The 22,201-nt window shown below is 36.7% G+C and overlaps 2 protein-coding genes across 3 annotated transcripts; both read left to right on the top strand.

The window, feature by feature from the left end:
• Window positions 1-2,554: 2,554 nt before the first annotated feature.
• On the top strand, window positions 2,555-8,364 carry LOC132627265 (putative UDP-glucuronate:xylan alpha-glucuronosyltransferase 3). Its single transcript, XM_060342518.1, has 4 exons — window positions 2,555-2,937; window positions 4,616-4,825; window positions 5,056-5,693; window positions 7,181-8,364. The coding sequence occupies exons 1-4, from the start codon at window positions 2,870-2,872 to the stop codon at window positions 8,209-8,211; spliced, it is 1,947 nt and encodes a 648-aa protein (XP_060198501.1). The 5' UTR covers window positions 2,555-2,869; the 3' UTR covers window positions 8,212-8,364.
• A 2,675-nt stretch (window positions 8,365-11,039) lies between these two features.
• Window positions 11,040-20,289, top strand: LOC132627264 (zinc finger CCCH domain-containing protein 55). Of its 2 annotated transcripts, XM_060342517.1 has the most exons (5): window positions 11,040-11,273; window positions 15,035-15,092; window positions 16,508-16,838; window positions 17,223-19,488; window positions 19,909-20,289. In XM_060342517.1, exons 3-5 carry the CDS (start codon window positions 16,570-16,572, stop codon window positions 19,942-19,944), a joined length of 2,571 nt encoding a protein of 856 aa, XP_060198500.1. In that variant the 5' UTR covers window positions 11,040-11,273; window positions 15,035-15,092; window positions 16,508-16,569; the 3' UTR covers window positions 19,945-20,289. The 2 variants fall into 2 exon arrangements, with proteins under 2 accessions (XP_060198500.1, XP_060198499.1); XM_060342516.1 differs by lacking the exon at window positions 15,035-15,092.
• The last annotated feature ends 1,912 nt before the right edge of the window (window positions 20,290-22,201 follow it).

Raw genomic sequence — 22,201 nt, 5'->3', positions numbered from 1 at the left:
ATGTCTATTTGATTTCTCATAAATCTGAAGCACTTAAAAGCTTTAGAAGATATATGAATGAAGTTGAGAATCAATTAGATAAAAGTATAAAGACTTTAAGAATCGATAGAGGCCGTGAATATTTATCAAAACAATTGAAGAATTATGTAATGAAAAAGGCATTACCAGACAGTTAACTATTACTTATACACCTCAACAGAATGGTGTAGCGGAAAGGAGGGATAGAACATTATTGGACATGACAAGGTCCATGATGGCTTAGGCAAATTTACATGCGTTATTGACTGTGGCTTACATATTGAATAAAGTGCCTTCTAAATCAGTTACTTCCACTCCCTATGAGCTATGGATTGGTCATAAACCAAACCTAAATGATCTACGACGTTGGGGTTGTGCTGTATATGTAAAAGATCATTTTGGCAAGTTTGGAAAATTAAGTCCAAAAGGAAAGAAATGTATGTGTGACAGGGCTGAGTTTGGGCTAAACAGATCCATATGATTAGTTCTAAAGGATGTTGTTCTATTCATTCAAGTTACTTTTAAGTTAGCTGAATGTTCAGATTTATTGTAGGCGTTTGTCCATGAAAACCAAATATTCCTTCGGGATATATATTAAAGTGACTTTTCTCACTTAATCATGATTAACTAATTATATACATTCTCATCTCATTAGATCACCTAACCATGATAAGTGAATCTGGTTTGAAGTATCTATCCTGTGCGAACAAGTTTTTACCTCCATTCATATCCTTATTGTTGGCAAATCATATCATATTTGTCCCTTGACTTTAACGGAATTCCAATATGAACCGGTTAGAATCTACTACATGTTCAAAATGCTCTGAGAAACAGTCAAACCTCTCTATAATTGCCATTCGTTATAATAACATTTCACTATAACGGTATGATTTTCTCCAAAATCAAATTTTCATGTTATATTTTACTTCTCTGTAACAACATTCTACCTATAACAGTAGTGACATTCATTATAGCGATATACTCTTTGTAAAATTATCTCTCTATAACAACCATACTCAAATATTATGTGATAATATTAAGACCTCTACCATTCTCCATTATTGGAGAAATACCGGAATTCTACCTACAGATGACAACCCTAGTGTTAATCGTGAAAATTTAGAATTTGTTGAGGATGTTGGTAATGTGTCATCACTTATTGCCCAAATCCCATCTCATAACACCAATCAAACAATGGATGAAGTTTCACGCAACACTTTCAATTCTTGAAACTTACACAGATGAAGAAATTATTGCACAAGTGATTGGAGTGGAAAAACAAGAGACAACAGATTTAGAAGGTGACAACGAAAGTGTTGGTGAAGAGCCTCAACCTACTACTACTTGGAGTGATATAGAAGAGTCAACTATATATACTAAGCTCTTAGACAACCTTCAAGGGAAAGCTATTGAATTCCCTTTTGCTGAAAGTTTGGACAAAATTCTTCGTCAATTTAAGCGTTATATTATCACTAAGAGACTAGAATTTACAAAATAGCCTACAACTGTAGATTCTTACGTCAAACTTGAAATATTAAAATGCTTAATTAATTTTAAATGCATATGTTTCTTAGATTTTAATTCTTTATCTGTATGATACAATTAGTTATAGATTTATAAGTATTTTTTTAATCTTTTCAATTTTTAATTAATGAGATTTGAAAATCAATTGAGATTTTAAAATTAACAAGTAATTGTTTTCGTTTATAACATAAAAAGTACAAAAAAATAATTATTTGCGTACTTTTATTTATAACGTCTAAATGAGATCTAAACATCAAATGTTTGTATACATACATAATATCACCTCACTATAGCAATCATGAAATTTTCAAACAAATGCTGCTATTATAGAAAGATTTGACTGTATTGGACAAGTAAAAATACATATTTCTTTTAATATACTAGACAAGTAAAAATAGACGAGAGTACTATATATAAAGGGTCGAAAGTGTAATAAAAGGTAGATTTAAATATTTTGTATACTAAAGGGGCATTCTTTTATCATTTCCCTTTTAATGAAGTTGTACCTCTATTAAATTTGATGTTAATGTTTTGGCTTTGTTCTTTTAGTTTACCTGTCTAATTTAACCAATATTCTATTAAATTAGACAGAGAAATTACTGTTCCCTAATAAATGCTGACCAACCCACAATAAATTGCTATGATCATCACTCAGACATAATATCACCTATTATAGGAAGGTGATAACACTCTTTCACAAATATCATTTGGTTTGTTCAACAACTGGGATTAACACAAATAATGTACTCTAGTAGGAAATTACAATGACACGATAGCAATTAGCAAGTGTCTTTTTTTGTCTTATTTTTCTTCACATGATTTCACAAATTTGAAAAGAATTAAATTATACTTTATATAATCATACAAGAATTTGTAACAATTTTTTGATAAAAAACATTTCTTTTAAAAAAGAAAAAAAACACCTGGTCTGGTGGACCTTTAATTTTTTTTTTCCTTTCAAAGTGGACCTTTAATTTGACTTATTTTTTACCAATACCTCAAATTTTACAGTAAAGAAAATTGTTGTTTCTTACACACAAACATAGTATAAACTTAAGCCGCCTTAAATGCCTACTAGTAATTTAGTACTAGTAGTTTTTGATCTGTTTCACTGACAAAAATCAAGTCTTGATTCTTTGGCATTTTCTCCAACTTCACATCTACCTAGATCACACTATTTCTTTGTTTTCCAAAGAGTCAACTGAATCAAGAACTGATTTTTAGATGGTATTTTCTTGAATCTTTGAAATGTGAACTTGGGTTTTGTTGAATCTTTAATATTGAACTAGAAAAATTAAAAAAAAATTAAAAATAAAAAGAAGCCAAAATGAGAGGAAGTTTAGCTGGTGCTGCACCTAGTCCTATTGAACCTAGACAGAGGCTTTCTGTATCCACGTAAGTATCTAATTATGGTCTCTACTTGTTGATTTTTTCATTGATCTTAATTTGTTTTCTTATGGGCACATTACTGTATTCACATTTGCTTACTTTCTTGTACATGTTTACATATTTGGGTGTGCTTATTTTGCTGTTTGTGTATGCGGGTCGAGAGTTTTTAGTTTTAAATTTTGAGAAATGGGGTTGAATACTGAAGTTTTGAGTATAAATAAAGTTCTTTTTTGCTTAGTTTCATTTACTTCTGAGCATTATTTGGGGGAAAATGAAGAGGGCAGGTTGGGTGAGATTGTGCTAATTTATGGATTTCTTGTTTGAGAGAAGATGTACATAAATTTTGGATCCAACTGTAACCCAGATCAGAGTTTGGGACACTGGGTATAAGTTCATTTTCTTGGGGGATGATATTGGTAACTTCCTGTTAATCTTGTGCCATTGGTAGATCTCGAAGCACTGAATGTCATCGAAGTTTAGTTGTAGAAATTCTATATCCTAAATGTGAAATGAAGAGACTACTTTTGTATAATGTTGTTTTTTATTATCTTTGCTGCACCTAATTTGTGTTTAATGAGAGTCTAGTTGTAATAGAACACACCTTTTAGTTGTTTCGATAGCAACCAGGTTGGGTGAGATTGTGCAACTGCTTTTGTTTTATTGGATCTTATTCGGGCACCAAAAAAGTGACACATTTGTGCATGACATTTTCAGCTGCTCGAGTTCTTTTCTTCCACGTTATAGGCTGTATTTAATCGTCTGACTGCTAGTTCTTTCTGTTTTGTCATTTCCTGTATGCTTGCTGACTTAATGGAAAATTTGAGTGATGAAGACCTGCTTATCCGAGAAAAATTATTTAAATTAGGAGTCTTGCTGAGAGCTTGTATATAAAGGTGATGAGATGTAGTAGACTAGAAATGTTTGCATTGCTTTTTGACCCCTGCTCTTCTCGTTTATCCATCCAGATCACTTTTTTTTTTTCCTAATACCAAAATCCTATTCCTTACTGTATATACAAGTTCAAAATTTTTTATGTATATATAGTAGATGTTGGATCCTGTTGGCTTTTTCGTTTGTTTATTTTATATATTTGAATCCCCTTCGTGATTCCTAGCTCCGTCATTGCTTATGAGTTTTACTCACATTAGATAACTTCCAATCACACATAGTATGTATTCAGATTAAGAGGAAGAGGATGTAATGGAATTATGGAAGGGTATCATTTGTTGGCCAGAACAGAATAAGTTTTTTTTTTTTTTTTTTTTAATTTCATTCTGGCATAAAGTTCTATTAGTAGAAAAAGGGCATTTGCCACAGTTAACGTTCATAAACTTTTCTATTTGGAATGGTGGGAGATTTTTTAATCTCACAAGTGGTTTCTTCCTCTCCGTTACATTGTTAAGTTTTCTTGATAAAAAAGTGGTTTCTTTCCTCTCCATCTTTACCATGTCAGGTTGGAACGAACCTTTTGAATAGTCAGATTTACCTCATCCTTCTTTACCTCTGAAATTAGTACGATGCCATTTTTGTTTTTACTCTTCTCCTGGAAATAGGAGCAGAGGTTGTGAGTTTGTCATCCTTAAAGGATAAAAAATTCAGAAATCATCCAACATGATAGTTCTTTCGTCATGTTTAAGATTAGGTTTCCTGCTTTTTATATGCTAACCTCTGTTCTTTGTTTCAGCGAGGAAACAAGCAAACGAAGGTTCTTGAGAAGTAAAGTTTTCAGAGATGGGGAGAGAGGCCTTCATAGTCCTACCAAAAACAGGAATTTTAGCTGCAAATTCCCAACTATAAAGCTTATCTTAGGTGTTTTTGCTCTGGTTGCAATTTGGTCACTCTGGCATTCTCCATCAATTTATAACACAGAATACATATCTAGTTCAGGCGCTCGGTAAGTATTGGGTGTTTTGTCTTTGTTAATATGTCCTTTATGTTAAAGATAATACCATCAAATAAAATTTCTCATACATTCTTATCTTGGGTGCCCTTCGGGGACCTTCAGATATGAGTATTATTTATTGTTGCATGTGTAAATAGAGAAACTTCTATCAGTTGGACAGATTATTTTCTGATATTCTAATTCTTTTTTCTTTGCGTCAATGGTGAAAATCCTGATTCTAGGGCTGCTTTGGTGCACAGAGAGTTAAGCGATCATTCTTCGGCTGATCAACGTTATACATCACTTTTAGATATTGACTGGGACCAAATTTCTCACGTTCTTGAGAAACTATCTGATAGACATGAGTATCAGGGAGTAGGGATATTAAACTTCAATGACAGTGAAATTGATCAGTGGAAGGAATTATTACCTGATGCTGAGCATGTAATCTTGAACCTAGATCATGTCCAGAATAATATAACATGGGAAACATTATATCCTGAATGGATAGATGAAGAAGAAGAATTTGAGGTTCCCACTTGTCCTTCTATACCCAAAATTCAGTTTCCAGGTAAACCAAGGATTGATCTCATAGTTGTAAAGCTTCCGTGCAAGAATTCTAAGGACTGGTATAGAGATGTAGCTCGTTTTCACTTGCAGCTAGCAGCAGCAAGGCTGGCTGCTAGTAATAAAGGGTATCATCCAATACATGTGCTTCTGGTTACTGAACATTTTCCAACTCCCAATCTGTTCACCTGTAAAGAGTTAGTTGTACGTGAAGGCAATGCATGGCTATATGAACCTAATCTGAACACTTTAAGAGAGAAGCTCCACCTCCCTGTTGGGTCATGTGAACTTGCAGTTCCTCTCAAGGCTAAAGGTTAGTTCTTGATAGTTACGTTTATGTCAGAACATGATAACTCTGATACTGGTATTACTGCTTATTATTACTTTCTATTATTACTGATGCTTTTTCATCTCTCCTTGTGCTGGGGGTCGTAAACAGCCTCCCTGCCCGTCAAAAGGTAGGGGTAAGATTTGCATACACTCTACCCTCCCCAGACCACACCTGGTGGGATTACACTGGGTATGTTTTTGTTGGTTTAATTTAGGGAAAAGGGTCAAAAATACCCCTCTACTTTGGAAAAAGGGCTAAAAATATCCTCCGAATTTATTTTGGGTCAAAAATACCCCTCTCATCCTTAAAGTTTTCAAATATACCCCTGTCTTGACGGAAATTATCCCCCCAAACAACCCGAAATCCTTTTTTAAACCCGCACCATCATTTAAACCTGACCCAACTAAATAATAACCCATGAGATTCCCTTATTCCCCCAATACGTAGGTATGAAGTTTGAGGGAATAAGGGGATCTTATGAGTTATTATTTAGTTGGTTCGGGTTTAAAAAATGATTTCGGGTTATTTTGGGGGATAATTTCCGTTAAGACGGGGGTATATTTGAAAACTTTAAGGACGGGAGGGGTATTTTTGACCCAAAATAAGTTTGGAGGATATTTTTAGCTCTTTTTCCAAAGTAGCGGGGTATTTTTGACCCTTTTCCCTTTAATTTATTAACAAGTAAAAACGGCCAATCTGACTTTCCTTGAATTTTACTCATTGCCCCTTGCAAGACATTGCTGGGTCAAGTTGAGCTAGGTGACCGTAAAGAATGGATCTTGGGCCTAACTCAACCCCAAAAGCTAGCTCATGAGGGGAAGATTACCCAGGTCCAGATAAGGAGTTCAAACACCCAACGCACAACCGAGGTGGGGTGTTGAAGAGTCCGGCATTGGATGAAAAAGGGATGGGTGGTCTCTTTATATGAACTTGGACAATCATCCCGTCATGAGCTAGCTTTTGGGGATGAGTTAGATCCAAGATCCATTTGTTTACATGGTATCAAAGCCAGGCCTATCCCACATCGAATATAAGGGATGGGTCATTGGTCTCCTTATATGGACTTGGGCAATCCTCCCCTCATAAGCTAGCTTCTGGGGTTGAGTTGGGCCCAAGATCCTTTCTTTACAGTGACATTGCTCCATCAATATTGCTTTTTTCTGAGCCAAAAACTTTAGACTAAAGTTATTTTCTTAGCAGAAGTGGTATTCAAGCTGAGTTTTGACATGGGACAAATATTTGGGTTTCCTACAGAACACCATGTACATTCTGTCCGGTTCTATCTTTCTCTATTTTGTTGTGTTTTCTTTCATTTTCCTGGCAACTTGGGGGAGTGTGGAGTGGAATAAGCAGTTGAGCACTGTTTTATTGTTCCACCTAAAATGAAAACAATGAGAGGATTAACCTCCAAGTTCAAGTTAATTTCTCGAGAAATGATAATCTGAATCTAACATCATAAGTTTCTGCAGCAAATTGGCACTCTGGAAATGTAAGAAGAGAAGCCTATGCAACTATTCTCCACTCAGCAAATTTTTATGTATGTGGGGCCATAGCTGCAGCTCAGAGTATCCGCATGGCAGGTTCAACAAGAGATCTTGTGATACTTGTTGATGAAACTATCAGTGACTATCACAGGGGTGGTTTGGAGGCTGCCGGTTGGAAGATCCACACGATAAAGAGAATAAGGAATCCTAAAGCTGAACAAGATGCATACAACGAGTGGAACTATAGCAAATTTCGCCTCTGGCAGCTGACAGATTATGACAAAATCATCTTCATTGATGCGGATTTATTAATACTGAGAAATATTGATTTTCTCTTTGAGATGCCTGAAATAACCGCAATAGGAAATAATGCCACCCTTTTTAATTCAGGTGTGATGGTTGTTGAACCATCAAATTGCACATTTCAGTTGTTGATGGATCATATCAATGAGATTGAATCGTACAATGGTGGGGATCAGGGGTATCTAAACGAAATCTTCACCTGGTGGCATAGGATCCCGAAACACATGAACTTTTTGAAACATTATTGGGAAGGTGATGAGGAGGAGAAGAAGCAAATGAAAACACGTCTTTTTGGTGCTGCTCCTCCAATTCTCTATGTCATACACTACTTAGGTTTGAAACCTTGGTTATGCTTCAGGGATTACGATTGCAACTGGAATGTGGAAAAGTTGCAGGAATTTGCAAGTGATGTGGCACATAGGACGTGGTGGAAGGTCCACGATGCCATGCCGGATAACTTGCATAAATATTGTTTGCTTAGGTCTAAACAGAAGGCTGCACTGGAGTGGGATCGAAGAGAAGCTGAGAAAGCTAACTATTCAGATGGCCATTGGAAGATCAAAATAAAGGACCCACGCTTGCAGACTTGTTTTGAAGATTTTTGCTTCTGGGAAAGCATGTTATGGCACTGGGGCGAAACGAACTGGACAGAAAATGCCACAGCTTCTCCAACACCTCCCAAGGTCAATACTGCTTCGCTTTCTTCGTTGTAACTAGGAGGTTCCATTACTATACCTTGCTACTTCTGTAAGTAATACAGAATCACAACTTGAATGTCAACCAATGCCATAAGTATAAATGGTATTAACACTTGCCCCGCCCTCGAATATAGTCTGTTCTGCAGCTGTGTTACTTCAATTGTTTGACATCTTGCCTTGTTACCTATACAACTGTTTTCTCTTGACCAAATGGGGTTGGCTTCATGAGTTGGTTTTTCTCCAACTATCTTATTACTTAAGTTAGAAGGGAGGCTTGAAGTACAACAAATTTGTCTCCGTGAAACCTATCTATACGTCACAGATTCGTGCCATGGAATCAGCCACTGTTGCTCGCGTCAGGGTAGGCTGCCTACATTACACCCCCTTGGGTTGTGCCCCTTTCCCGGACCTCGTGTAAATGTGGGATTCTTGGCTGTCTTTTTCCTGTTTTTCTTGGATTGGTAAAGGGTATTGTATTAAATTGCAGCAAAATGCTGCAAAAAGGAGTCACTGTCTCATCGAGAATCTGTCTGTTTTGAGGCACCATATCATTGTTGTATTGAGAGTAGTAACGAAGTAAACTCGCATTATTTATGAAATTTATTGATTATAGAAAGCCCAATGTTTCATTTCTTTTCTATATCCCCCTTTTTCATCATTTATGAACAACTTTTTCCTGCATGGGGTGGTGGTGTCTAAAGGAATGGGGTTTTGGTTGAATTTCTTGAGAGGGGGGGGGGGGGGGGGACAGAGGACATGCGTTCTGTTTTACATAAAGGTATTTGATTAGACATAGAGTTTAAGGATTAAAGAAGAGTTTTTGATCAGAATTGCCCTTTTTTTGGGGTGGTATTTAAATTTTGCCCCTCATATTTGTGGTCTTTAAATTTTGCCCTTCGGCTAAAACCCATAGGTTCCGGGTTCGAACTCCCGCTCAGTAAAAAATTTAAAAAACTTTTGCAAAGCAAAGTTTAAATTTCGCTATGCCTCCTCCGGCAGACTTTTAGTCATGTTTAACTAAAAGTCTGCCGGAGGGGGCAGACTTTGCCTTGAAGCATACACTCCCCCAGTCCTGCCTGGCGAAATTATTTTTTTATTTTATGCCTGAGCGGGGGTTCAAACCCAGAACTTCATGTATTCGCCCACCTTTCCAAGCAAAGGGCAAAACTTAAAGACCACAAATATGAGGGGCAAAATTTAAAGACCACAAATTTGAAGGGTAAAATTTAAAGACCACCCCAAAAGAAGGGCAATCCGCGCAAAAAAATGTTTTTGATATCTAAACCGCACCTTTACTTTTCAAGACTAGGTAACTACAATGAAAATTTCCAATCTCATTCCATCAATCTTCCTTTGTATGTCTATTATTTTTTCTTTCCTTTAACCCAAATGAGATTCTTCTAATTTGGTGCAAAAATGTCGTCGCCCTTAGTCAACTAGCTAAAAAAATGCCATTCTTACTAATGGTTGCCCCAAAAAAATTACAAATAAAAGAAGGAAATTTACCCTTGAACTATTCAAAATGGAATAAATTTGCCCTTGTTATTTTCATTTTTTTTTGGGTTGGAGGTGGTTGAATATGTGGAAAATATAACAATTAGAAGAAAATAAGTAGTATATAGACTTCTCCTTTCAACACACACACACAAAAAAAAAAGAACGTTGATAGATGGCCTTTTTTTTTTCCTTTCTAGTTCTCTATGAGTTGGTATTTCTGAACATGAAATCACGTACTTGCATAACTATTTAAAAATTTATTTTCCTACATAATTAATTCAGTAATGGATTCAATTTACTAACTCTAAGAATAATATGATAAAAAAATTCAAATTCAGTTATACCTCGGTACGTTTTATTACTTATTGTAATTTTAGTCATCTCAGGTTTCACTTGAGAATATAATAATGTCGAAAGAAAATTATAGAATAAATATTTAATTGAACTTAATAATAAACTTTTACATTACATAAATAAAATTGGCAATGTATAAAAATTATCATGTAATATCATAATCTCTAATATAAGTATTTACTCAAGTATTTACAATTAAGAGGACTAATCTCGAACTTTAAACAAATGGCAAAATTGGCCTTTTCCCCTTATTTTGGAGCAACAATTAATAGGAAGGGTATTCAAACTACTTGTCTAATTGGAGGGCATGTTTTAAACTAGTTGGCTAACACAAGGATGTTTTTATGTCAAAAATCTAACGGAAGATCAATTTGACCTATTTCAAATAGTTCAGGGATGTTTTTGACCCTTCTTGCTATTCTATTTAATGAAGTTAGGTGTTTAACTTAACTGTTTGTATCTACGCATGATTAGATATTTTCATTTTTATCACATTTCACAAGTAATATGATGTAAGTTTTTTCAACATATCCTTACATTTACAAGTACACATATCTATATATTTAGCCGCATTCAATGCCTACATCAAATTAAACATAGAACGATAGCACAAGGAAATTACTCAACTTACCGAACAAAATGGGAATAATCTAATACTAGTTCGTAATAAAAACTACTCCCTCCGTTCACTTTTACTTATCCAGTATTACAAAAATAAATTTTTATTTTTATTCATCACTTTTAGCATATCAAGACAAGATATTATTTTTTCCTGTTTTACCCATAGTATTAAATACTCACTTCAAATTATTTTTTAAATCTAATAAAAATATGCACCAATTAATATGAATACATTGATAAATTATGTATTTTATTTATTATTTTTTAAAGGATGTACGTAATTAAAAGTGGATAAATAAAAGTGAACGGACGGAGTACTAGTAGTATACCTCTAGTATGCCAAAAGAAGTTTTAAAACGCATTCAGCAGTGAATAAACATCATCCTCCAAGTCCTCTATTAGGCCCACTTGGGTCTTCGTCTGTTTAAAGACTTAGGGCAGTCTGAGTTTATAATGCAATAAAATAATCTAGTTGTTCTTGTTGGACTATGATTACACCCCTCCTTTAATTTCACACATGCTCTTGAAGGGAAATAAAGCCAAAAAATTTAAAATTTGGGAAAAAGGAGCTCTATTATCTCGATCTTCCTCTTTCTCTGTCAAAGGTTAGTACCCTTTTCGTATTTCCAAATTAGGGGTTTTTTTGTTTTCTTCAAATTGATCTGTTTTTGTATTTAGGGCAACAGATTTTGTATCTTTTGTGCTACACATTTTTGGCTTTTTCTTTGCTTTTTAGCTTATGGGTTTTGGGTACATGTGAATTTAGGCTCGAATCTCGTAAAGTCTTTGCTTGTGCATGTGAATTTAATTGTTTTACTTCGAATCTCGTAAAGGGGTAGCTTGTGTATGTGAATTTAGTTTTTTTAGTTCTAATCTCGTAAAGGGGTAGCTTGTGTGTGTGAATTTAGTTGTTTCGGTTCAAATCTCGTAAGGGGTAGCTTGTGTGTGTGAATTTAGTTGTTTCGGTTCAAATCTCGTAAGGGGTAGCTTGTGTATGTGAATTTAGTTTTTTAGTTCAAATCTCGAAAAGGGGTAGCTTGTGTGTGTGAATTTAGTTGTTTCGGTTCAAATCTCGTAAGGGGTAGCTTGTGTATGTGAATTTAGTTGTTATAGCTCGAATCTCGTAACGGGGTAGCTTGAGAATGTGAATTAAGTTGTTTTAGTTCAAATCTCGAAAAGGGGTTGAGGAAACTTTGATTCGTCGTCCCTGATATGTGACTTCACTTTCTATTATAAGCATATTGATGCTTGAAGAATGTTGAATTGTACTAGACCTGTCAGCAAGTGGGAGAACAAATGAAATTTAGGGCAAAGAATCCTAATTCCCAAATAGAGTTAAGTGAATATAGATATAGCCTACCCCAAACAGTTTAAGATAGATTTGTACTTGTTGGTCGAGTTTGCAGTGCGGTCGGTGACTTGGACAAGTTAATCTTTTCGACAGTATTCCGGGGATTATGGTTAGAGACTAGATCTGAAGCTCGATTATTGGATGTACTAGTAATCAGCTTTGACAATTGCTCCTAAATTGTTTGCCTGAAGCATGAGAATTGCTCAAGTTGTTTGCCTGAAGCATTAAGTTCATCCATTAATATAAGGAGTTTACCACTCTTCTTATATACTTCTAGATGAAGTGTGGCTAGTATTAAAAAGGAGAAAGGAGGTATTGATTAAGAGCAGTCTTTCAATACTCTAAGCTATAACATGTCCTTATTGCTCAAAGGCTGATAAAGTTACAAAGGATATCTTATGGGATACAAGGCGGACATAAAGAAGTAAACCTTACCTTATTAAAAAAAAAAAAGGCGGACATAAAGAGTTACCATATTTCTAATTGGGGGACATTAACATCCCTGTGAAGATGGTGGGGAGGAGCTAAGGACTGGAGGGTATTCAACTTATTATGAAAATGGATTCGAAGTTTTTATGTAGAGTAAGAAGTGTTGCGGAGGAGGATCATGTCGTAGCATTATTGAAATCAATCATGCAGCCTTATAGAGCAACTCTACAAAGGAGCGTAATGAAAGGGTGAGAAGATTTGACATAGATATCACATTTAAGTAGCAAAATAAAGCCATAATTTTTTTTTGATCAGTAAATAATTTTATTGATAGGAAAAATTATCGATAGTACGACAACTTTGCAAAGTGAGAGAGTACGAAAAAAGGATAGGCTTTACTTTGGAAATAAATCCAGAAATTTTGAACTTCTGAAAATGGTGCAACAATATCCCTTTTTTGTGAAACTTGTCTCTCGTCGTTAATATCTTGCCTACAAACAGCAGTACTCACTCTTGTATGCCAGAAACATAGAGATTAAATTTATTTGGACCTGAATTTCAAAAGGAATTTGCAGTGCTAGGTGATGGAAGAGCTCAACAAGGTGCTCGAATCATTCTACAAGCAAAAAACATCACTTATCGATAATAACAGCCACAAATGAGAAGGGCGAGAGATGATCTTTTCTCAATTAAGTCTTCTGATAACATGCTACTTGAGAGAGAACGGCAACTTTCCTTACACGTCATTTGGGTTCCCGGAGCTTCAAGGGAAATGCCTTTATTCACTTGAAAAACAACATGGAAAGCTATCCTCACAGCAGAATTTGAGGAGTACGATTAATATAAGTTGGTGTTTCTTATGCAAGACTATGGTAGAGAATGTTAATAATTGTTGCTTCATGGTTCGACGGAAAATATGTTATGGTGCATAGTTTGGAAGATGTTTGAAACTGAATGGTTGACATCAAGAATTGTTAGAGAGCTACTGCTAGGATGGAATTTTAGAAGGAAGAGGCTGAGAATGAGATTGTTGAAATTAGCTCCTTTGTTACATGTGGATAATATAAACAGGAACAAATAGAAGAACATTTGAAGGAGTTGATAGACCCTTGTAAATAGTTTTAGGTGGGTATTTATTGGTGCATCAGCAAGTTCAGTCTTCCCTCATGGAATTTGATGTAAGACTGACCATATAATTTGTGTCTTCGGACATGAGTGCTGGATGCACATTTATATATTTAGGCTCGCAAAATGGTTGTATCTTCTATGACCGTGCATTAGCTGGCAGCATCAGATGCGCATTTTAATTGATGTCCCTAGAATGCCGCATTATCAGAGCTTTTCAGTAATGAAGGAGTCTGATTTCCCGTATAAGTCTATTTGGATTCCTAGGGCACCTAGGAAGGCGTGTTTCTTCACGTGGTTGGCAGCTAGGGGAGCTATCCTGACAACATAGAATTTGAGGAAGAGGAGGATTACCTATGTTAGTTGGTGTTATATGTGCAGATGCTCCGGAGAGCATGTAGATCACCTTTTGTTGCATTGCGACGTGGCCATGCGGTTATGGGCGGTGGTTCTTAATTGGGTTGGGATATCATGGCTGATGCCAGGTACAGCAACGGAGGCGTTGTATAGTTGGGCCTTCAGAAGGAACAAGAGAAGACAGAGGGCTTGGGATGTTGCTCCACAAGCCATTATGTGGATTCTATGGAGAGAGAGGAACATGAGAGCTTTTGAAGTAGTAGTTAGTGATGTTGTTAAGTTGTAATATATGCTTTTCTCTTATATTTTCTTCTGGTGCACCTGTGAGGTGCCACCAAGTATAGGTATAGAGGATTGGTGTTATGTAGGGAGGCATATTTTGTTGTAAGTTCTCTACCTTTTAGTATACGTCTAGTCTACGGGATTTACCCATCATTTATAAAATTGTTTACCTTATCAAAAGAAAAACCTCTCACCAGTGTTCCATTCAGCTGCATCCAATATTATAGCCACTAAAATGTTTGTGACTAGCACATGTTACCTTCTCAAAAAAAAAAAAAAAATGTTTGTGACTAGCAGTGGTGTGAAATCTATCAATAAAATTTAGAGGATTCATTAACTCCATTGATGCTTCATTCTGCTCAAAGTACTTGCTGCTTCCATTTTGTGAAAGGCCAGGCATCGTTCAATTCATAGAAATTTATGTGGCTGGCCATCGGAATTTGTAGAAGAACCAACTCACCAAGTGAACCCGGACCATTGGTTTGTACTCATGGTTTGATGCGATTTAAGTTTCCAAGTCTCTGGAATCCTAACCAAACAGAATTTAATTAGGATAAAGAACCTTTACAGCAGTCGGAAGTGCTTGACTATATAATGATCTGGAGATATGAACAGAGTTGTCGCTATCTTTAAGTGCTATAACATGAATATTTTTTCTGGTTCTTATTCTGTTCGTGGCGATAGTTGCTACTTTTGTTTGTTCCATTCTTGGATCACAAGTTCGTGTAGCTACTTTTGTTGGATATTCTTTCTTTGCTTGAAGTTACAGGGAATTTGTTTTCCTGTCACTAATCGTGTATCTCTTGTCTTTTCATATGGAAGGGGATCTTGGGGAAGCATTTAATATCATACTTTCCTTTACCAATCGAAGAAAACAAATGTAGGTACTTTATTTTGGTCCTCGTATATGTATATATAACTAATATTGTATTGCTGCTGTCTCTAGAACTTGGATCTAGTAGTAAGAGCGCAATGCGTGATGTGTTAGGCGCACGGGTTTGAAATCCTGCCGTAGAGAAACACCTGATGTTTAAATGGAGAAAGTTAGAGGGTGAGCCCATTATCCACTGACCATGGAACTGTTCGCCATTAGCTCTCGGATTTTTCTTTGATTATAAAAAAAAATTGCATCGCTAGTCGCTACCAATCAAAAACAATAATATTGCACTGCTGAATCCATGTTTAGAGAACATATCGTTTTGCTGAAATACTCCTAGCAACTAGACTCCAAAATTAATATGATCTAGAGCCTGTTTGGATAGGCTTATGCCTATAAGCTGTTTGCAGCTTATAAGCTAAAAAAAATAAGTTGGAGTAGTCTAACTTTTTTTTTTTTTTGGCTTATAAGCTGTTTTCAAATGGGCCCAATTATTTTTTTGAGCTTATTTTAAGCACAAAATGACTTTAAGCTGACCAGCCAAACACTCAAAAAAGCTGAAAACAGCTTATAAGCAACTTATAAGCCAATCCAAACGGGCTCCTACTTACTCTGAGGGAAATTTCTGATTCTTAGTGTAGACTTGTCTTGGTTAAGAGAAAAATCAAGAGGTCGCTACTGCATCAGACTGACTGTCTCATTCCATTTCTATCTGCTCCGCTAGTTTGCCTTTTCCCAATAAATCAATCAATTGATCAATATCGGCTGTATGAATCCTCTATATCAATCGCGCTCTATTAGGGCCCATTTGATTCTAGTACTCAATAATTGATATAAAAATAATTCTAGAGGATCTGTAAATTTACACTCATGAGACCAGCGTAAAGATCTCTAACCAAAGTAAAAGCTCCTGACAGACGTTAGATCCAATGTATGTGTGATAACAAGTAGTCTTAATTTTGACTAATTGATAGTGCCCATATGTAACTTTGCTTTTATTGTGTTGTGAGAGATCATAGCTCTTTGGGATAAATTTTCTCTACGTGATTTTAAGTCTGCATTGTCCCCTTTAGCACATCATATTATCACACCTATTGACAGGCATACTTGGAAGTCTAAATACGACATGACAAACTATTTCGCTCCTCTCTTTTATCATCATCTAACTTTGCAACTTGCATATCCATCTTGAGATTCATATTTCTGCAACACATCTTCTGGATATTTTGGGTTTTAAAGGTCAAACATTCACTCTTTTCCGGAAGTTATATTTTATCTTGTAGTTTTTCCATTTATGGATTACAGAAGTCAATGTTCTATGAAAGTAATCCAGAAAGGGTACATGATAGGAGGTTATTTTTCCTATTTTGAGGCTGCTTGATTCACTGAAATAGTAAAATCATGTCTATACTTTTCAGGCGTTCAGATATGCTTCATGACAGAAATTAAATATTGCTGATATTTGCTATCAAGGGCCACTATGGGTGAAAATGCAAAAAGGCGAAAGTCTCTGTGGGATGAAGAAGACACTCGAAATAGTCCGGATTATGAGGAATGGGGACCTCCAAAAGCCGACAATTCATGGCAGTCCAAAAATAAATCTGGTTGGTCGTCCGGGGACAATGTTACAGGAGCAGAAGAGCTGAGGAAGGAAAACTACCATTATAAGAGCATGTCTCCAGCTTTTGATAGGCGGGGAAGGCGAAGCACTAGCCACTCTCCGGATAATGGTCGGGCTCAGTCCCGCAGGTCTGTTTACAATATTTGGTTTAGTAATGCATCATACTCATGATTGTCAAAAGATAATTGACGACTTAACGGTAAAACCTATCAGCTCTCAAGTAAGGTGGTTCTTTAGATTTGAGTTTTTGATGCATTTCATGTATCACAATGTGTAAAGAAAGAACCTCTGGTTGGTGGGAAGCTACTACTTTAGATTGTTTTATATTTCAGTTTTACGTGCTCCAAAGTGTGTATGAGTTTATTTGATTTTCCATCATTCTTTTGGTGTTCTCTCTCCCTTTTGCCTGATCTTCCCTTTGGGTCGAGGGAAAGGGGAAGAGGGAGTTGGGATAGAAGATGCGGTTGATCATATTTCTACTGATATGTTGTGGTTTGTTTTTCATTTGATAGATACCCAGGAAGAGCCAGGAGCAGGAGCCGGGGAAGGGGAGAAGGTAGGAGCAGGAGTCGCAGCAGGGGAAGGGACAGGTTTAGGACCAGGAGCAGAAGCAGAAGCAGGAGTAGGAGCAGGGACAGGGACAGAGACAGAGACAGAGACAGGGGGAGTATGAGAGTTCAGAATAGGAGTCGTAGTCCTCTCCGTAATTCTAAACGTGATCCATATGCATCAGGTGATAGAAGAACCGGCCCTCGTATGTCTTCCCAGGTATGCAGAGATTTTGCAGCGGGGAATTGTAGGAGAGGCAGTGACTGCAGGTTCTTTCATCCAGATGGTGCCAATCATAGGGATGGAGGCCATTCAGAGGATAACTTGGCAGAAAGATTGGGTAGTCGACCAGAGCGTGGACATATCTCAAGGTATGCTGCTAGAGAAGGTCCTGGGTACCAATCAAGGGATAGGCTTCCTGACATGCATCATTTGGAGGATGAGCTGCACAGAAACCGGAGTAGGGGTACAATTACTTGCAGGGATTTTGTGAAAGGCAACTGTCGCTGGGGTGCATCATGCAGATTTTCCCATGATGGTGCCTCAGGTGATAACTATGACAAAGGCACTCGAAGTGCATCCTTTGATCATGGTCAGGACAATCAAGCAAGCAGAACTGGAAAATCACTTTGCAAGTACTTTGCAGCGGGGAAGTGCTTGATGGTTGATTGCAAATTCTCTCATGATGCCACATCAAGAAATAATGAAATTAGGCCCTCAGATGACATTGGTGGCCATAGGTTTGATGACAAGAATAATAACTGGTTGAATGATCCTAAGTGGGATGATGAAGGAAGGCCCTCGGACCTTGTAAAGGCTAGTGGGTGGGATGAAAGTGTTGTGAGAAAAGATACTGCTGTCACAGTTCTTCCGGATAGGACCAATGAAAGACCGGGCCATAGTTTTGAAAACGAGAACAGAGTCTGGGGACGCACAGAACCACAATTTATGAATTCTGACAGAGAGAGAGGTGCTTCTCCTCACATGGGGAGTGCTGGTAATCCTAATGCTTTGAACATCTCAGAATCTTCGGTTATACAAAACTTTACAAATACTCAAGATATTCATCTCACTTCCCAACCGTCTGATCTAAATATGGAGAGAACTTCGGCACATGTCCTTGGACATAATTCAAATCAAGAAGCTTCAGGCATCATTCTATCTGCCACAGCCACTCAGCCTTATGGATCTGCTGGATCTTTTGTACAGCCACAGGGACTGACAGAGGATAGCATTGCCAGAACACTTGGTTCCAATGCAGTAAATGAATTTATGAATACTAGAGACATTGTTCATCACGCCCGTTTGCCTGGACAGAGCTTCAGTGGAACAGGTACTGGTATGAGTTCGGAACATTCGGCAGTTCTGAATGGAACACACCAAGAACCGAATGTGTTCTTACCTATCCCATCAACTGGCCACAATAAGAGAGAAGCACCTGGCACACCAGAGATGCCGGAATTCAAATTCCCTCAAAATCTTTCCGGTACTGTTACTGGTGAGCAATTACCCCAAATGGAAACCTCTCCAACATCAATGATAAAAAATTTTGGGGAAGGACTGCGAGAAGCCCAACTACAAAGAGTCTTAAATCCCTCTGGTCCTTCAGGAATGCCACCTTCAAATCCCATTTCTTCACTTGTTCATGCTATATATGGTCAGATCAATCCCGAGATGAGGGTTTCAGATAACTACCATCCCCCAGATGGCTTAGAGCTAGATACATCTGCCAACTTTAAGTTGCCCCCTGACAGTTCGTCCTATTTGGATAGAGATAGTAATAAGGTTCCGATGGAGCAAATGAATCAATCATCTACTGTTGATCCTGAACTTGGAAATAATGATCAAATTGATGAAGTGAAGCAGCAGGAGAATAAATTAGTTGAAGTCATTGGAAAAGATAAATTAGCTCCTGAGGAGTCCAAGGATGGGCAAGAAAATGATCATCCAGGAGCTATGAATATGCATGGAAAGGCTGACGAGGGAAACGGTAACAAAGATGAAAAGGTGATGCGATTGTTCAAAAATGCTCTAATAGAGTTTGTTAAGGAGATCCTAAAACCCATTTGGAAAGAAGGTAAGATGAGCAGAGAAGTTCACAAAACTGTTGTTAAGAAGGTGGTTGATAAGGTGACTAGTACAATTCAAGGAGAACATGTTCCTAAGACGCAAGAGAAAATAGAGCAATATCTGGCCTATTCAAAGCCAAAAATTACCAAACTTGTACAGGTGAGTTACCTATTACAAAGTTCATAATATATGAAGTTTGATTAGGCCTTCCATCCATACTACCAGACTCTACTTTATTTATCTCACATTGGGCTTAAAATGTTGTTTTCTGCAAATATGATTAGTCATTTGTGTGCACAGATGAACATTTATGTTACCCGTAGAATGTGTGTGTTTCTGTCTTTCTCTTGCTTCTGCTCTAGCCCAGGAGAGTGGGGGGAAGGGTGTGCATAGACAGTACTGAAGGTGCCACATGGCAATGAACTCGGTACATAAGGGGAAGGGTGTGCATAATGTGTATATTGGTTTCTGATTGTATGTCTCGAGTTCTGGTGTCAATAGACATTTTGTAAGGTTTTTTCATCCTTCATATTTTTGAGATGTCAATTATATGTTAACTTCCACTTATTCTCTTGACAGGCGTATGTGGAGCGACTTCTGAAGAATGAAGCATGAGATGCCGTGTTTATATTTGCTCTCCCTTTTCTCTTCTGGAAAAATCAAATTCAATAAGGATTTGATTTTCCAACATGTACTGAAGGTTTAGCAATGCTAGATGTCTTACTTGGTTTTGGTGAAAGTCACATCTGCTCACAGATTCCACTAGTTTGATAGATTTGGTTTTGCAAGCAATTTTCTGTTACTCCCACCATTTATTTTCTGATTTACCCTTGTTTGAGCATTATATGTATTTGGCCTTTCCATCTTACAGATTCAAGTACATGGTAGTTTCGTTTCTTGTTTGTCTGATACAATATTCTGGTGTGTTCCAGGCTTTATCTAGTTGGGGTATTCAGTTCATCTTTTTTCCCTACTTTAGAAATTAATTCTTTAAAAAAGAGAGATTCATCAGACTTTTAATTTGCCCCATCTTTGCACCTCTTTATTAAGTGCAGTAATATTTGGTGAAATTCATCTTGCAATTTTTATGCGTTGGTAGCCGATACTGTGTCCAGGGACTTGGATCTTTCCTTCCTCCCCTCGGTGCAAATTTGATAAGGGATGCTAAAGAATGGGAAGAAACTATGCTTGAATCTGTACGGGATGTGTGATAGACGCATGCCAGTGTCACGAGTTTGAATTTTGTTGTGAACCAAGTTTGATGTTCAAATGAGGACAGGCCTAACTATTTCAGTAGTGACCTACATTAATTAACCTTGACATTACATAATTGTTCAAAAAAGATTACCACGTCACGAGTTTGAATTCAATTGTGAACCAAGTCTGGTGTTATGTTTACGTGGGAAAGATAGGGGGTGACCCAAACAACTTCAACACTGTTACATGCATGATACGTTAGTTAACCTTGACATATTACATAATTGTTCAAAAGATTACCACTATTGTTCATAGTTCATAGTTCATACAAGCTCAGATTTGTAGAATCATCACTACTTTTTTATAACACGAACCAATGGTCTTAGCCAAAGCCTAGCAACACCAATCCTTCCCTTCCCCCAGATCTCAGAGACGAATTTTAGGTGATCTTGTGTATTTAATTATATCCGTTAGCTCGAACTATGTATACATATGAAATAAAAAAGTATAATACGATCACACCTATGCCAAACCAGCCAACTCATGATTCTGATTTTTTCTCAATCCTACTCCTCAAATGTCATTACCCAAAAGGAGGAGAAGAAAAGCTCTACTTTTTGGAGCAAACGGACGAAGCTAAAAAAGGTCTTCTCCAGACGCATGCAATAAACATATAGTAGGAAAGCAGTAGCATTATTTAGTGGGCCCTGCGCATGGTGTAAAATAGTGGAATACTAGGTAAGCACAAAATGTGGACCAGCTCGTAAATGTTTCATCATCCAAATATGTGAAAGGAATTAATATATGTTAAGCTTTACCCTTTTTTTTCTTTAAAAATTAATTGTCATGAATATTAATATTCCTTTTCGTCTTATTTTTTCTTGATTAGATATCTTTTAATTGGATTATGAAAAATTTACCATTCACTTTGGAGATTTTCATATGTACCACAGTCTTTATTCCTTTTCTAGATGAAAAATAGTCAGAAGTATGAGCTATTATTTCTCCGAATCATCATATATTGGTCTAAATTTGATTCAAGATTACTCTAGCATTCATAATCTTGCTTCTTATGTGGATCTTATTTTGGGGTTTACGGAAGATACTCCTTTTGTCTAACTAATTATTAGTAATGCGTAGAACTTTTTCTTGATAAAATTTACGTTTCCCCCTTTTTTTAACCAACTTGAGATCATAATTTCACTCAAGGTAACTCGACAAATTGCATCTTCATTGTTAAAATGATCGATTATGACATATAACACCAAGATCCACATTATCCTCCATCATTTTTCTTTTTTCTCTTTTCTTCCTTGACAAGAATTCTAGTGTTTTAATTTGCCCCACGTCCTTTACCCGGACCACCTAAGTGTCTTTCAATCGACGAAACTTACTAGGCACCAAGTGATTGAGTGGCCATTTTTTAATAGTGACCTCTTCCAAACTTACTAGGCACCAAGTGATTGAATGGCCTTTTTTTAATAGTGACCTCTTCTAAACACTCTCGTGGTGATTTTATTCTTTAATTGTGATTTTTAGGGACCGCCACAAATAAGTTTCAATCATAGTAGCACTACTATTTTGTTGTGGTTGTTTTTTTTAAACAGTGATTCTGACCAGTGAACAGTACTTTCCGGCGGAGAACAACACTTTCCGGGGCAAATAAGGATTTTTC

This window comes from Lycium barbarum, chromosome 2 (assembly GCF_019175385.1).
Source record: "Lycium barbarum isolate Lr01 chromosome 2, ASM1917538v2, whole genome shotgun sequence".
NCBI lineage: Eukaryota > Viridiplantae > Streptophyta > Magnoliopsida > Solanales > Solanaceae > Lycium > Lycium barbarum.
Note: the sequence above shows the minus strand (reverse complement) of the source record. Positions and strands in the feature narration are given on the sequence as shown.

Bases quoted from the DNA above. Each gene is read 5' to 3' on its own strand.
- LOC132627265 (XM_060342518.1), top strand. From the start codon at position 2,870: ATGAGAGGAAGTTTAGCTGGTGCTGCACCTAGTCCTATTGAACCTAGA. The intron at 4,826-5,055 runs GTAAGTATTGGG...TCCTGATTCTAG, and splicing joins ATATCTAGTTCAGGCGCTCG to GGCTGCTTTGGTGCACAGAG. The intron at 5,694-7,180 runs GTTAGTTCTTGA...AAGTTTCTGCAG, and splicing joins AGTTCCTCTCAAGGCTAAAG to CAAATTGGCACTCTGGAAAT.
- LOC132627264 (XM_060342516.1), top strand. From the start codon at position 16,570: ATGGGTGAAAATGCAAAAAGGCGAAAGTCTCTGTGGGATGAAGAAGAC. The intron at 16,839-17,222 runs GTCTGTTTACAA...TTCATTTGATAG, and splicing joins GGTCGGGCTCAGTCCCGCAG to ATACCCAGGAAGAGCCAGGA. The intron at 19,489-19,908 runs GTGAGTTACCTA...TTCTCTTGACAG, and splicing joins AAATTACCAAACTTGTACAG to GCGTATGTGGAGCGACTTCT.